At 45.0% G+C, this 17,521-nt stretch overlaps 1 protein-coding gene across 1 annotated transcript in view; it reads left to right on the top strand.

Annotated features, from left to right (window-relative positions):
- Positions 1–286: 286 nt before the first annotated feature.
- Positions 287–17,521, top strand: part of ralyl (RALY RNA binding protein like) — a gene marked incomplete at both ends in the record, with an annotated part of 97,262 nt that continues 80,027 nt past the window's right edge. Inside the window, one exon of the mRNA XM_080020674.1 lies at positions 287–542. Within this exon, the coding sequence (XP_079876800.1) occupies positions 287–542 (256 nt within the window). The remainder of the gene's footprint in view (positions 543–17,521) is intronic.

Here is a 17,521-nt window from a genome sequence, read left to right as displayed (position 1 = left end):
AAGGCACGAAAAAATTAAATAAATAAACATGTCCGCCCCGTTCGATCATGATGATTAAATCCCTGACGTGTCCGAGCTCTCGCATTTTGTCGTCCTCCCGAGATGTCGTTGAAGAAGACGTTGAAAACTTGAAAAACTGATTTGAAAAATGATGTTCCTAACTAAGTTCTTTGTTGAAAGGGGATAAGGACGATGATGATAATAACGACTGTCCCCTCGCCCCACCAGGCGCCCGAAACCCCCTAAAGTCCTTGTGTTTGTGTCCCAGGAGGGCAACTGGAGGAGGATGACTGGTAAGACTCAGACCAGCAACGTGACCAACAAGAATGACCCACGCTCGCTCAACTCCAGAGTCTTCATCGGGAACCTCAACACAGCCATCGTCAAGAAGACGGACATCGAGGTGATCTTCGCCAAGTACGGCAAGATAGTGGGCTGCTCCGTGCACAAGGGCTATGCCTTTGTGCAGTACATCAGCGAGAGGAACGCACGGGCGGCCGTGGCCGGCGAGAACGCCCGCGTCATCGCCGGACAGCCTCTGGGTGAGTCATATCCCCCCCTACATACCTTCCTGGGAATTGGCTGCCATATAAGGACGTGGACGCGCGTGGCACTGTCAAGTTGTTTGACATTTCTGTAGTCCTGAAGAAAAGATTGTGATACATTTCATTGTCTCATACAAGTTGTTACACACTCGTGAGGGCATGGAATGGTGGTGGTGTGCCAGGGATGTGGATGCCTTCCATTAGAAGATTTTTTAGGAATATCTTTTTGGGTGGGCTGTTATTTGCAAGAGAAATGGATTTGTCCCTCTTGGGGACCTGTAGTGCCTTGGGCGTCTCTTCTAGTTTGAGTTCAGAGTGGGAGCCCCGCTCGTCCCTTGGCTCTTAAAACGCTGATGTGTCTGTGCTTGTTGTCATGCTGTTTCGGGGGAAAAGGGAAGGAAAAAATGGTCTCTGTTGAATGCATTAGCGGAGCCGCTGCTGAATAAAAGCACAGTTTGGTGAGTGCAACTTGGCTGTAAGTATGGAAAACTTATTTTAGCTGGCACTTCATGTGTAGAAGAGAAAAGCAGGATATATTGACAGGTTAATAGGCCGAGGTGAGCAGTGCTTGCTAAATCAGTGGTTCTCAACATGGGGTCTGGGGACCCCCTGGGGGGGTCCTCCAAGAGGTTTCAGGGGATCATCATATAAATGATTAATAGTCAGACTTGCCCGTTATTCTGTTCCAAGGCGTCAGATCGTCCAATAATGACTGCTTTGATCCTCTTAACCGACATCCTAACTAAGGTATAGACACTTAAATCATTATTTAACAATAAAAACCTGCTGACATTGGAGTCCCATAAATAAAATCTAAGCAATTTAGGTCTGTGGACATAATGAGTACCAAATTGATGGTCCTCGATGTGAAAAAAGTTGACTTAAGTTGAGTCTATGCTCTGTAGCGTGTAGTGCATTTGAGTTGTTTTTTTTGTCTGTGAAACGTAGACGGAGAATCCATTTTTAAATCAGTGGAATCCTTCATTAATAAGTCCATTAGAGAGCTGCTGGAAATGTGTCTCCTGCTGTTGCGGATGGAGCAATTATACGAAATTCAAAGAAAGAAAGTTCCAGCTCTGTGTTCGTCTCCTTGTCTTGTCTTGGGAGCACTGCTTTGGATTTCAGCTGGCGAGTCCAGCGAGCGTCTGACCTAAGGGTGAGAAACCAGAACCTGGATCTGTGCGCGGATAACATTGTTTAGGAGCCGAAACTCGTCAACAAAAACATCTCGGTGCTCGTTGGAAACGCGCCGGTTTAATGCAGTGGAGCAGCCGAGTACATCCAAGCTGAAATTGTTATTCTCCAGAGGTCAGAGATTTTAATAAGTAGGTGCTTAGCCTTAAAACGCTTGTCTCTTTGAGCATCTTTTCTCCAACCACTCTTTAGAAAAGATATTTGTTTTGCAAATTTGCAAGGCAGCAGTTTCATGAATATATAATGCAAAATACGACCTTGATTAAGAAGTAGTTTCAGAGTTTGCTGCCTGGGTTTTTCTGGGCTGCTCAGCAAGCGTGTGTGGAAGTTAGTGTTTTGTGCATGTGGGTGGCAGATTTTCATTTTTAAGATAAAGGAACAACAGAATTTCTTTAGACAAGAAAGAAATTGCTTTGCTGTGGAAATATTATGATCATTTCTGATACATTTTCGCCACTGCTTGGCCCCCTCCTGGGAGATGAGAGCCCAGCACTGGCGAGGAAGCAGCGCTCCGGGAGCCAGCGCTGGTCCTGGTTAATCCGTCCCGGCGACGGGCAAACTATTCTGTTCCAGTTAAATAAACGGGCCTCTTAAGGACCAGTAAGCTTAAGCTGAGGCTGTAATTCGTGAAATGTATATTTCCCAGAAGCCCAGCATCAACAGTGCAAGGTGTCAGAGTGCATGTGCATGGTTTACGAAATGGAAAAATATAAAGTGATTTATTTTTGCCGGTCACATCAAGTCACAGTGAGGGATGGTTGGAAAATGGAAATCATTTGATCAAGTGGCTTTTCTAGTCCACAGACACAAAGGCACTTTACGATGTATGACTCACATTTACTCATCCATCCAGTGATGGCGGAGGCCGCCATGCAAGGCAGCAGGCTACTCGTCAGGAGCAGTTAGAGAGTGTCCGGACACCAAGGAGAAACTGGCAAGATTTGGGGATCGAACCGGGAAACCTAACCTTCAATACTGCTCTACCTTCTCATTCTTCCTGCTCTATCTTCTGCTCTACCTTCTTATAACTTTTGCCAAAGATGTGGACTAGAGTGATTGTGACTTGGACTCGACTCAAGTCACTGTTTTGACGACTTGCAACTGACTTGACAGAAAATAAAGGACCTGACTTGGATTTGGAACTTACAGACTCGTGACTTGACTTGACTTGAGACATATTGACTGGAATGACTTGTTTGTGTGCAATTTATGTTTTTTGTTTAAATATTATATAAAAATCAAATAATAAAATGTTCAATGTTGTCACTGTTCACATTTCAAGTCTCAGTGTGATGTTACCAAGTAGCACTCATTGGGAATGACATTGTCATAATTGGCAGGGGCGATGGCTGTGGAGCTGGTTGGCTGTGGAGCTGGTCGGCTGTGGAGCTGGCCGGCTGTGGAGCTGGTCGGCTGTGGAGCTGGCCGGCTGTGGAGCTGGTCGGCTGTGGAGCTGGTCGGCTGTGGAGCTGGTCGGCTGTGGAGCTGGTCCGCAGTGGAGCTGGTCGGCTGTGGAGCTGGTTCGCTGTGGAGCTGGTCCGCAGTGGAGCTGGCCGGCTGTGGAGCTGGTCGGCTGTGGAGCTGGTCGGCTGTGGAGCTGGTCGGCTGTGGAGCTGGTCGGCTGTGGAGCTGGTCGGCTGTGGAGCTGGTCCGCAGTGGATCTGGTCGGCTGTGGAGCTGGCCCGCTGTGGAGCTGGCCCGCTGTGGAGCTGGTCGGCAGTGGAGCTGGTCCCCTGTGGAGCTGGTCGGCTGTGGAGCTGGCTGGCAGTGGAGCTGGTTGGCTGTGGAGCTGGTCGGCTGTGGAGCTGGCCGGCAGTGGAGCTGGCCGGCTGTGGAGCTGGTCCGCTGTGGAGCTGGTCCGCTGTTGTCAGGGTTGTTGGGAACCTCTGCTCTAGCCCAATGGCATCGGGGGGGCACCTGGGGGGGGCTTTTGCTCCACCTTTTATACATTCTGCTCCACTTTCTTATACCTTCCCCTTTACCATCTAGAAGCAGGACATTGATTGGGGAACACTCTGTAGTCTCACCAGTCAGTGCAGAGGGGTCAATACGTAGTAGAGAAACTCAGCCGGCAGCCATGTTGACCTCCCTCCCACTGCATAATAATTTTCCCGCGTAGTTTAGCACTCAAAGCCACACTCTATTGACGGAGCTTCCCGTCGGCGCCGCATTTGGCATTCAGCCTGTAAACAGCTGATGGAGGCGCTGTCAGAACGAACGACCGTCACCGCGAAGAAGCGTTACTAAACAAGTTTAAAAGACACCACCATTTGTCGCTCTTACTGATTTTCTTTTGGACCTGCTTTGGTTTTTAAGCACTTTGTACGATTGATTTGTTCTGACTTTTGTCCACTGTGTGTGTGTATGTGTGTATATGTGTGTGTGTGTGTGTGTGTGTGTGTGTGTGTGTGTGTGTGTGTGTGTGTGTGTGTGTGTGTGTGTGTGTGTGGGTGTGTGTGTGTGTGTGTGTGTGTGTGTGTGTGTGTGGTTGTGTGTGTGTTTGTCCGTCTGGTAACTGCATGAATGGTAAATACCTGCAGTGAAAACATGCAAACTCATTAAACCTACTTTCTAAATAAAGGTTTTAAAAAGTGTTTTGAAAGTTTTCAAGAACATTTGAAGATGTGCTCAGATGAGATTTGATACTTGATTAAAGTACATATAGTGAGATTCATCCAAAGTTTTACTCATCACATATGCAATTTTACAATATAATTATAGATTATATACTTACAGTATAAGGGTATAATACAATGTTCTCTGTGCCAGTAGATAAAGGAAAAAAAAGGACATTTGTAAAGTAGAGGATAGGGAAACCCATGGGAAGCATGCACAAAGAATGAATTAAGGAATCTGTACAATAACCCAAATCAATATCCCAAAAAATATCCAAAACAGTTTCTTACTTTCACTGGAAGCTTCTGCAGTTGTTGTGTGGAGAACGAGGATTGTGTTTTTTATTTACTGCTCTCCATTGACTTCCACTACCTTGATGTATTTTGCAAAATGAGTCCAAAAGACATGCCCCTGACAGCGCAGTCCCATGCAAGTGTTCCCAAAAAAACCGTAGTAGTAGTGCTGGGTGATACGACCAAAATTGTTATCACAATAATATATTTCATACCATTCAAGAACGATATTTGTCACGGTAAATATAAAAATAACAATTTCAGTTGAATGTTTTTAATTTTGTAAAGAAAACAGTTTTATACCCTGATTCTTTTAAAAAACACATTTATTGGTGGAATGAAATTATCCGAAATAAACACTAGTCTTAAAATAAAAATCTGTGTTGAACAAAAAATGGTCCAACAAAATTTTGCAGCATTAAGTATCTTGTTTTTTTAACAAAACAAATGTCAAAGAAAAATCTGGGGAAAATGTCTGAAAATAAAATGCCCAACATTATTTTAATATTTTTAATGGACTATGCACAGCACTTGTAATGTAAGTAGGAAGTGACCGAGAACAAGAACTAACAAGTGCAGCTGCTTTAATTAACACTTGAATACAGTTTAGATAAAAACAAAATAAATATGGCAAGTCGGCATTTATCAAAATAAATAATAAAGTTTGTGGTGTTGCCTGTCTTTGTCAGCACGTCTCACCGACACATTTTACACCCTCCTAGAAAACAACGCCAAACTACCGATGTCTGTGGCCCTCTTTTGTCAACGATGCCTAAGATATCAGATATCATCATATATTTTAGATCCAGTATCATCTTTGTCCTCCTCAATCTGGACACCGCTGCTCTGTCACCGTGGCCGGTGTGTTTACAAGTGCAACCAACCCACAAGGGAGGGGGCGGGCTTCTTTCCATATATCAACAAACGGAATTTGCTGGAGGTGAAATGTCAGCTTTAGATCGTCCAAATTGATGGGATCTGCGTTGCCACTTTCCTGACGGTTTTATAAATGGACACATCTGACATTATCGAAATGATTGCGGTGATTTTATTTTGACATAGAGGAAAAAAATATGGCTGGAAGTGGTACTACTGGTACTACTTTAGTGGTAGTAGCAGCAGTAATAGGAAGCAGAGGCTTTGTGTTTGTGCTGACCAACTGTGTGGAATGCTCCAGGCCCCTTCAAGTCCGAGCCTCGGTATAAAATGAGTTCCATCGCCATGGGAAACATCACAGCCTCCTGGTTCCAAAAAAGAGGAATAACTACATCATGAAAACCCTGGGAGAGCAGGTCTATAGGGCACATGAAACCTCCGGTGAAGACATCCCTAGACCTCCCGCGGTTTATTGGGTGATGCCATGGATTAGGCCGGCAGCACTGTGAAGGTCGTGTTTTGGGATTTCTCCAGTACCTTCAACATATGTCACTTTTTTGGCCATCAACCACCATTTTACTCAAAATGCCAAATTTATCCTCTTCCTGCTGATACTAATGGACGCTTCATAACACTGATCTAAGCTATTGCTTTTAAGGAACCGTGTAAGTATTCACTATTTAGTTCGGGGTATTATTAACAACAAAGTGATATAGTGTATATTATAATCAATATATAATATTATGTTTAAGACATCTAACGTGCTTCAGTGTGAAGGATTTGGAAAATATGAGTTTTATTTTTCCATCTCATTTTACACTGCTCAAAAATCTAAAGGGAACACATAACCATTACAATGTAACTCCACGTCAATCACACTTCTGGGATATCAACCTGTCCAGTTAGGAAGCAACACTGATTGTGAATCCATTTAACCTGCTGTTGTGCAAATGGAACAGACAACATGTGGAAATGAGCGGCAAGAGCAACACAACCCCTATGAAGGAATGGTGCTTTAGGTGGTGGCCACAGACCATTTCCCTGTCCTCATCTTTTCTGGCTGATTTTTGGTGACTTTTGCATTTTGCCAGTGCCCTCACCACTAGAGGCAGCATGAGGCGGTGTCTGCAACCCACAGAAGCTGCTCAGGTAGTGCAGCTCATCCAGGAAGGCACATTAATGCGCGCGTGGCAAGAAGGTTTGCTGTATCCCAGGACAGTGTCAAGAACATGGAGGAGATACCAGAAGACAGGCCAGTACACCAGGAGACGTGGAGGGGGCCGTTGGAGGACAACAACCCAGCAGCAGGACCGCTATCCGCTCCTTTGTGCAAGGAGGGACAGGAGGAGCACTGTCAGAGCCCTACAAGATGACCTCTAGCAGGTCACCAATGTGCATGTTTCTGCTCAAACTGTCAGAAACAGACTCCATGAGGGTGGTATGAGGGCCCGACGCCCACAAGTGGGGCCTGTGCCCACAGCCCAACACCGTGTAACCCAATTGGCTTTGCCAGAGAACACCAGGATTGGCAGATTTGCCATTAGCGCCCTGTGCTCTTCAGGGATGAAAGCAGGTTCACACTGAGCACATGTGACAGACGTGACAGAGTCTGGGGACACCGTGGAGAAGGTTCTACTGCCTGCAACATCCTCCAGCATGACCGGTTTGGCGGTAGGTCAGGGATGGTCTGGGGATGCATATCCTTGGAGGGCCGCACAGACCTCCATGTGCTAGCCAGAGGTACCATGACTGCCATTTGGTACTGGGATGAGATCCTCAGACCCATTGTCAGACCATATGCTGGTGCAGTGGGCCCTGGGTTCCTTCTGATGCATGACAATGCTCGGCCTCATGTGGCCGGAGTGTGTCAGCTGTTCCTGCACGACGAAGGCATTGATGCTATGGACAGACCTGCCTGTTACCCAGACGTGAATCCAATCCAGCGCCTCCGGGACATCATGTCTCGTTCCATCCGGCGACACCACGTGGCACCACAGACTGTCCAGGAGTTGAGTGATGCCCTGATCCAGGTCTGGGCCGTCCTCTGTCTGACGGAAACATGGTTGAACCCACTGGTGCCTTCTCCGTGTTCAGCGGCGACAGAACGGGGAGTCGGGGAAACCCAAAGGTGGAGGCGTCTGCCTCATGGTAAACAACCACTGGTGTAACCCCGAAAACACCAAGTTTCTCTCCCACTCCTGCTCGCCGAACCTGGAACAGCTGACCATCCTATGCCGTCGATTTTATCTCGCCCGGGAATTTAGTACGGTGATCATCACAGCCGTTTATATCCCGCCGCAAGTAGACACCGAAGCAGCTCTGTCGGTCCTGTACGATGTGTTGTGCGGATTTCAAAACAAACATCCTGACACGGCTGTGGTGGTGACTGGGGACTTTAACAGGGCCAACCTTTAAAAAGTTCTGCCTAATTTCCACCAACACATCACGTGTGCCACCAGGGGAGATAGAACTCTGGGCCATTGTTACACTCCTTACAAGAACGGATACAAGACCGTCTCACTCCCTGCTTTCGGGAAATCTGACAACGCCACGATCTCGCTGGTTCCCGTTTACAGGCCTCTGATCGCGTGAGAAATGGTGGTGACGAGGGAAGTGAAGCGGTGGACGGACCAATCAGAGGCTGCGCTTCAGGACGCTCTGACTGACGTAGACTGGGACATGTTTCAAACAAGTTCAAGTGATGTCAGCGAGTTTACGGAGTAAGTTTTGTGACTACGCTAGCAGATAGCATCATTCCCACGGTGAAAGTTTGGATATTTCCAAACCAGAAACCGTGGGTTGATAAATCCATCCGCTGCGCTCTGAATGCTCGCACGGCCGCTTACAACTTGTATCTGGAAATATGGACAATTATAAGCGGTACAATCTGCGGAGGGCGGTGAAGGACGCTAAACGGGCGTACAGAGAGACCGTGGAGCTACAGATGGAGCGGGGGGCACGAGAGGCTTGTGGGAGGGGCTGCGGACGATCACGAACTAAAAGAGCAGCTCCTCCCCAGCCACGAGTGTGGACGCCTCCCTAGCCAACGAACTGAACTCCTTTTATGCGCGATTCGAGTCTGGCAACAACACCGCTAGCTCGCCGGCTAATTGAAGTTACACGGCTGTTACACGCACTCTCAGTGTCCGTGCACGAGGTCAGGAGGGCTCTGATGTGGGTGAACACCAGGAAAGCTGCGGGCCCAGACGGCATATCTGGGCGAGTACTGAAGACCTGTGCTAACCAGCTAGTCCCGGTGTTAACCCTAACACCACAATATTCAACATCTCCCTGGCTGAATCAGTGGTCCCGTCCTGCTTCAAGAGGTCCACCGTCGTTCCCGTCCCGAAGATCGCCTCTCCTGCCTGCCTGAATGACTACCGTCCGGTGGCCCTCACCTCGGTGGTCATGAAGTGTTATGAGAGGTTGATTAAGGATTACATCTGCGCCTCCCTCCCCCGCATCTTGGACCCATTTCAGTTCGCGTACCGGCAGAACAGATCCACGGATGACGCGGTTTCCCAGGTACTGCACAGATTAGATGGCCATTCAGATGAGTTGCATTACATTTCACTGCATATATGTATGAAAGTATGTATATGTATGTGACGAATAAACCTCTTGAATCTTGAATCTTGAATCTTGAATCTTGATTAGATCCCTCAGGAGAACACCAGTAGTCCCATCAGGAGCATGCCCAGTCGTTGTAGGGAGTGCATACAGGCACGTGGAGGCCACACACACTACTGAGCCTCATTTCCAATTGTCTTGAGGAATTTCCACAGAAGGTGGATCAGCCTGTGATCTGATTTTTCCAATTTTATTTTGACTATGATTCTGAATCCAGACCTCCATGGGTTAATGAGTTTTATTTCCATTGATCATTTTGTTCTCAACACATTCCACTATGTAATGAATAAAGATTTTCAACTGGGATATTTCATTCATCGAGATCTAGGATGTGTTGTTTAAGTGTTCCCTTTATCTTCACAACGAAGTCAAAGGTGTGTGTGTGTGTGTGTGTGTGTGTGTGTGTGTGTGTGTGTGTGTGTGTGTGTGTGTGTGTGTGTTTGTTTCTGTGTTTTTTTCTGTGTGCGTAGTCTTTCTGTGTATTTATGTTTAAATCGTTTGTGTGTATGTGTGTGTGTGTGTGTGTTTGTGTTGGCCCTGTTTTTGTGTGTGTGTTTGGTCAATGTGTGTCTGTGTGTAGCCTCAGTTTTACTCTTCTAAAATACAGTGCAGATGATAAATGACCCCCTAACAAAAACACAGCTGGCATGAACACAGCCCCCAGCCCCTCACCCCCTCACCCCCTCACCCACCTCACCCCCTCACCCCCTCACCGCCCTCACCCCCCTCACCCCCTCACCGCCCACACCCCCCTCCTCCTTTCTGCTGGGTATAATGGATGTCCCTTCATCCCATCACATCTAAAGAGGTCTTATAAAGATCAGTTCTGACAAACAGTGGAACGTAACTTTAAACTGCAGTCAATCTAAAGCTGTAGGAGACATTCAAACTGTTTCATAGGAGCGAGTGTAATAAAAGAACACATATGCACAAGTATATAATTATAACTCATATGTAAACATATCTCATACAGTAATAGCACATATGTATAAGTATATTATTATAACTCATATGTACACATAATAACACATACAGCAATAACACATATGTACAAGAATATTATTATAACTCATATGTACACATAATAACACATACAGTAATAACACATATGTACAAGTATATATAATAACTCATAAGTGCACATAATAACACATACAGTAATAACACATACAAGTATATTATTTTAACTCATATGTGCACATAATAACACATAGAGTAATAACACATACAGTACATACAAGTATATATAATAACTAATATGCACACATAATAACACCTATAGTAATAGCATACATGCACAAGTATATATACTAACTCATATGTACACATAATAACACATACTAACACATATGTACAAGTATATTTAATAACTCAAATGCACACATAATAACACATATGTACAAGTATATAAAATAACTCATATGTACACATAATAACACATAATAACACATATGTACAAGTATATTTAATAACTCATATGCACACATAATAACACATATGTACAAGTATATATAATAACTCATATGTACACATAATAAGACATACACTACTCACAAAAAGTTAGGAATATTTGGCTTTTGGGTGAAATTTTGGGAAAATGTAAAAAGTTCACGCTACAGTGATATTATATCATGAAAGTAGGGCATTTAAGTAGAAGCATGCAATGGTGATTTCCTCATCTCAAACAATTTATTGAAACAAAAGCCAACAACAGTGGTGGGTTTACCACAACAACAAATGTCAATGTCTCAATAACTTCTCATGTGCCCTTGAGCATCAATTACACCTTGACAACCACGTCTCATGCTGTTCACAAGTCAACTTATTGTCTGCTGAGGCCTGGCCCCCCACTCTTCTTGAAGGGCCCTAACCCTAACCCTAATCCTAACCCTAACCCTCAGGTCATTGAGGTTCTGAGGTACAGATTTACAAGCCTCTACACAGAGACTCAACTGATCCCATAGGTTTTCTATGGGATTCAGGTCTGGAGAAAGTGCAGGCCACTCCATTTGAGGTACACCAGTCTCCAGCAGCCGTTCTCTAATGATGCCACCTCCATGAGCTGGAGCATTGTCGTCCATGAAGATGAAATGAGGCCTGTGATGTTCATGCAGGGGCACAATGACTGGATGAATGATGTCATTCAGGTAGTATGGGCTTGTCACTGTACCATTCACAAAGTGTAGGGCAGTTCTGTATTGACTAGACACACCTGCCCACACTGTAACACCACCACCACCAAAGGCTCGTCTGGTGACAACAGTGGCTGATGGGTAGCGCTCTCCTTGACGTCTCCATCATTTCTGCTCAATGTGAATCCACTTTCATCAGAGAACAGCACTGAGGCCACTGGTCCCTGAGGCCACTGGTCCAGCGTCAACGCTGCCTGGCCCCTGTAAGACCATGATGCCTGTGCCTGGTGGTGTGGTCAGGTGCCCTTGCAGGTGGTCTAGCACGCAGACCACGCTGATGTCAACGGTTTTGAATGGTCTGACGTGACACTTGGTGCTTCTCACCTCCCTTAAATGTGCCTGGAGTTGAGTGGCATCATCATGCGGTTCCTCAGGGCACTGTTCACAATGAAGCGCTCATCAGTGTGGGATGTGGCCAAAGGACGTCCACTTCTATGTCTTTCTGTGACTCTTCCAGTCTCTGTATCTCTGTTGCAACCTGCTGGTGACACTCTGTGACACTCTAAGCTCAGTGGCCACTTCCCTCTGACAACATCCTGTTTGAAGCATCGCCAGGCGAGGTGCTGTTGATCAGTTGTTGGTGTGGTCTTGGTCTCATGATGTCAAAATGTGAACAGCATGATGAAGAGGACTGTTTAAAAACCAACTCTAATTGAACCAGGAAAATTATTGGTCGATTCATGGATCAAACACCTGTTGTGAATTTTGCCGTTCAGCTCCTTGTTAGAGAACAGCAAGTTGTGCAACAAGTTCTGAAACACTGAACAGTTGGACATGTGCAATCCAAAATGTTTAGAGAAGGTCAAATTAGGTTCACCTGTAAAGGTTATAGTGCATTTTAGGTTCATCCTGAAATTTCACCTGAAAGCCGAAATATCCCTAACTTTTTGTGAGTAGCGAGCAAGTGTAGAGCCGTACATGCGTCAAGGAGAGAGGGAGCCATCTCATCTCCGCTCAAGCCTCATGCGTCACGCACGCCTGACGCACAAGGTTCACAACCACTGGTGCCAGGGTTTTGACAGGAGCAATCTCCTTCGCTACAATAAACTACAGACACCATAGGAGCCTGTTGTATAATGTGCGTGCCAGTTAAGCATAATATACATTTCCGCCCCTTTAAATAGATAAATTAAACAATATAAAATGCTACTTTCAACACACTGCTGCTCTGGATTAGCCAATGTGCTCTTGTCTGATTTCAGCCACAGCGGGCGTCTGTGTGTTAATGTGCTATGGTTTTAATTTAAAAGGGACATGGGAAGAGTTTGTATTGACAGCAAAATTTAACAGGGCAAACGGGAGCAGAAAATAAAACAAGGAGGCTTCATACTAAATATACAGAGTGAATTAGATATGAAAGCCTGCATCTGATACAAGCCTGCTTCCAATAAAGGCCTGGTACACTCTGCAGCTGAAGTAAATAAAGGCTGCAGTCAGTATTTGAGGTAATATGGTATGTACAGATAACAACACATAATAACACGTACAGTATGTATACATAACACATACAGTATATACACATAATAAAACTTGTTTACATAACACACATGTGTACATAATATCACATACACTATTTATACCTCTATGCCTTGGGAGCGAACCCAAATGTGATTTTGTGGTCATGGAGAGTTTTAGAATTAACATGTATTTATTATTATTATTATTATTATTATTATTATTATTATTATTATTATTATTATTATTTTTATTTATGTTATTGAAATTTCTTTTACACATATTATATTATTCTCAGGGGTTTCATTGGGATTTTGGAGGTGGCTGGAACCTAGTTGTAATATTATAATATAAAAAATATGATATTATAATATTAATAATATTATTTTGTAATATTATTATCCCTTTTTTTACATAAAAAACAATTTTGTCATATTTTCCTTAACATTTTAAATCAACAAAACAACAATATTTGCATCATGATGTATGTTGCAGGCTTGAAGGAATCCAGGACCTGCAGGAACCTCACTGTAGTACAAGTGATATTGGTATTACTGTAATTACACTACATTATACACATACAAGTTATCAGTGAGTTTGATCCCTTCCGGAACACCGATATAAAAATATGGCAAAAATGCTGGCAAAGAAACCCTTGATATTTACCAACGTTGGGCGGATAGTGTCCACCAGCGTCCACCCCCAATTTAACCCCTGGTTATACTTAAACACTTGAGTTGTTGTACACTTAAGTCTTTTGCACATTTTGCACATTAATATAGGCGACACCTTTCTAGTCTACAAGGAAGTTCTCTATCAAAAAAGAAATTCACATGTGTACACAATTAAATAATGTGCAGCCATTATGTAAGGGGTTAAGGTTGTTTTAATATTACTTCACTATCATTAATATCACTTTAAGTCCAGGTGCCAACATTTCCCACCAGATGCACTTACACTGAAGCTGTGGCTGCAGTCCCTCCTCTTTTTTTTGGTGCAGCAGAGTTTTAAATAGCATAACTTGTGTGTCCAAGGTTAAGATCAATCCAATTATATCCATCCAGTCCACCCCCTCCGTTTCCCCTCCCCAAGGTCAGGGAAATATGAAATCAGAGAGAGAGGCCGGGCAAGAATAGCAAAACCAGAAATATGTGCAATTCCAATCCGACTTTTTGAGAGAGCAAAATGTTTTGGACGCTCATGCCCTCGTTGCAGTCGGTGTCAAGACAGAGATGGTGTACTAGCATCCTACTTGGTTTGCCTGATTAGTGTTTAATCTCAGAAACCATCGTATGTGAAAGTAGTATGCGAAAACAACCAGGATATAGTACATCCAGTGATATATGTACCACCGTCATGAGTAGCGTCCCATGATGCATTGCAACACATCACAAGGAGAACATGAGATGTAGACGGAAAACTAAAAATAATTTAGTAATAATTTATACCATACTAATAATTTTGACTTTACAGACCAGATAGATACCAATATTTTTTATTGTCCATACAATCACACTTTGTATGTTATGTATATATTTTTTAATTTTTGTATGTGTTTGTATGTAAAAAATGTATGTATTTTATAAAATGTGTTATTTCTGTTCTGCATGGAATTTCTAAACTTGTTCTACCTATTCCATATCTATATGTTATAATTCAGGGGTCAAATTGGGATTTGGGAGATACGTGGACCCTAATCTTTTTATATTGATGGTACTTTAATTACACTAATAGCCCCGCAACATAAATTCAATCAATGAGATCGATCCCTTCCGGAAGATGCATGTAAAAGTTGGCTATTTCTGCAGATTTGGCTGTTTTTACTTACACTAATCATTTTTTTAGCTATTTAGTAATAGTCTGCTCAGAGCACACCAATGCTCACTCACCATGACATATTTGTTGTATATAAGAATGTACCTACCAAAATAAACAATATAAAATATGATTCTGATTATGAAAGCAAAGAATTTTTTTTCTTTGCTTTCATAATCAGAATCGTATTTTATTCATCATCATATATCAGACCTGCCCTCAGCTGCTGTTTATTAAATGAACAATATATGAAGAATATATGATGATGTAATATTTCATGAGTTCTCACTTACTACACTGGACGATACAACGCTCAGGTTGTTTGTAATTCTGGATGCATTTGTGTGGTTCGCTGAAGCATCTGTACCTTACCACACCAACCCATATCTAATGAGCTGCTTGTGTGTATGTGTGTGTGTGTGTGTGGGCACAGCGGGCTACCGTGGACACCACGGGCAACAGGCATTTTGCCCCGAGCTATCCCAGCATGCACTGAGCCTCTGGATTAGTTTGTCGCTGCTTCGGATCTTCCAATCCGTACAGCACACCTACAGTGCGCTACCCACGAGGCATCTGGGCGTGATCTGCATCGCATTGAGGCAAACTCGGCTTTGGGAAAGTTTTTTCCCCTTTTTTTTTGTTGTTCCTTTGTTTTTGATTTTCTTTCATTTTTTTCATGTCTCTTTGTGGCACAACAAATACTTCTGGAGCCGCTTGATACATTTCGTGCCGAGGGCGTTGTGATACATATTACCAGGGCTCGGCGTGCGGCGAGATGAATCTCTGGCGTGGTCAGCCATGTTTGTTCCCTCCTTCCTTCACCCTGTCCTCATGTGACTCGGCAGGGTTGGAGGCGGGGAAGGAGGAGAAGGTGGAAGAGGATTAGGAAGAGGAAGAGGAGGAGGAGCTGGAATGACAGGTGGAGTTGTAGGAGGTGATGGAGGAGGAGGATGAGGTTGAGGCTGAAGAGGATGAGGAAGAGGAAGAGGAGGAGGAGTTAGAATGACAGGTGGAGGTGTAGGAGGCGATGGGGGAGGGGGATGAGGTTGAAGAGTATGAGGAAGAGGAAGAGGAGGAGGAGTTAGAATGGAAGGTGGAGGTGTAGGAGGCGATGGAGGAGGGGGATGAGGTTGAAGAGGATGAGGAAGAGGAAGAGGAGGAGGAAGAGGAGGAGGAGTTAGAATGACAGGTGGAGGTGTAGGAGGCGACGGGGGATGAGGTTGAAGAGAATGAGGAAGAGGAAGAGGAGGAGGAGTTAGAATGGAAGGTGGAGGTGTAGGAGGCGATGGAGGAGGGGGATGAGGTTGAAGAGGATGAGGAAGAGGAAGAGGAAGAGGAGGAGGAGGAGAAGAAGAAGGTTGAAGAGGATGAGGAAGAGGAAGAGGAAAAGGAGTTCAAATGGCAAGTGGAGGTTTAGGAGGCGATGGAGGAGGATGAGGAAGGAGGGACAAAAGAAAGAGAGAAAGATGAAATAGAAGGAACGGAAGAGAGCGTGGGAGCCAAAGAAGGAAAATGAGAGAGGGAGTCGGCAAGAGAAAAAGAGAAGGATGTAAAGAAGCGAAATATTAAAAAGGGATTTAAGTCGAGTGGATGGAGGGAGTGAGAGGGGAAGGAGAGAAAGATCGCAAGAGAGTGAGAGAGTGAGTGTGAGAGAGAGAGAGAGAGAGAGAAAGAGAGGAGGGAGTGAGAGAGAGAGAGCGGGAGAGGGCAAATAACACCTCCAGAGAGCCTGTCTGCAGTGGAAGATACCTGCTAATCTCCTGGTGTCGACTCCTGTGGTTGAGTTCCTCCCACCCCCCTTCCCCACCGCTCCACCTGTAAGCTTCCTCCCGGGGTGGAGGTCCGTGGAGCGGTGTTTCAGTGTTAATGACCACACCCGAGGGATAATGTCTGATGGATCACCAATCATGGCCGCCTCCAAACCGGCCGCATGAATAACACGGATAGTTAGATGCAGAATCCATGGAAAGAGGATTACAAAGGCGGCCGCCACCGCCGCCGCCACCTCCACCGCCGCTTCCACCGCCGCCGCCGCTTCCACTGCCTCCACCGCCTCCACCGCCACCGCGGTGTAGGAGGTAGAGAGGATCGAGCGCTAAGGATGGATGGGGAGGAAGGTCGGTAGATAGGGAGATGAATAGATGAATAAATGGATGTACAGATAGATAGATAGATAGATAGATAGATAGATAGATAGATAGATAGATAGATAGATAGATAGATAGATAGATAGATAGATAGATAGATAGATAGATAGATAGATAGATAGATAGATAGATAGATCTAGTCCTGGTGTGTGTGTGTGTGTGTGTGTGTGTGTGTGTCCATGTGTTGTTTTGCAGATGGTTGTGTTTTGTGCGACACGAGGGATGAAGACACAGACTAAAAGAGGAATCATGTCTTCCGCTGGCGCCGGAAAGAAGAGTTTTAATGAAGTGGCGACGCTCCAAATGAATAGTAATCTCAACCACCTCTCTCTTTCTCCCTCTCTCTTCCTCTCTCCCCCTCCCCCTTCTCTCTCCCCCCTCTCTCCCCCCCTCTCTCTCCCTCTCTCTCCCCCTCTCCCTCACGTCCTCAACATATCGCTGTTTGTCCTTGGGGGTGATTAGAATGCGTCTCCGTTGTCTGTCTCGTCTCTGGTTAATAACCCCGGGGGCCATGGGGCCCGGCCCTGAATGCACAGTTTTGGGATGCACACCGGTGTTTCCGAACTGTCTTTCCGCCACGGCAACGTGTTGCACGATGAGATGGTCCCCCGACACCGCACCCCGCCGTCCCGTCCGCCGCTAAACAATTCAGAAACACGTCGAATGCCGCTCATTACGATGGCCTCCTCGTAGCAAGTGACACGTGAACGATTCGTTCCAAGCGAACAAACCTTTCAAATGACTCTGGAGTTCGGAGT

Source organism: Zeus faber (genome assembly GCF_960531495.2).
Source record: "Zeus faber genome assembly, chromosome: 19".
Lineage (NCBI taxonomy): Eukaryota > Metazoa > Chordata > Actinopteri > Zeiformes > Zeidae > Zeus > Zeus faber.
The sequence above is the reverse complement of the archived record's forward strand: the minus strand, read 5'-3'. Positions and strand labels throughout refer to the sequence as shown.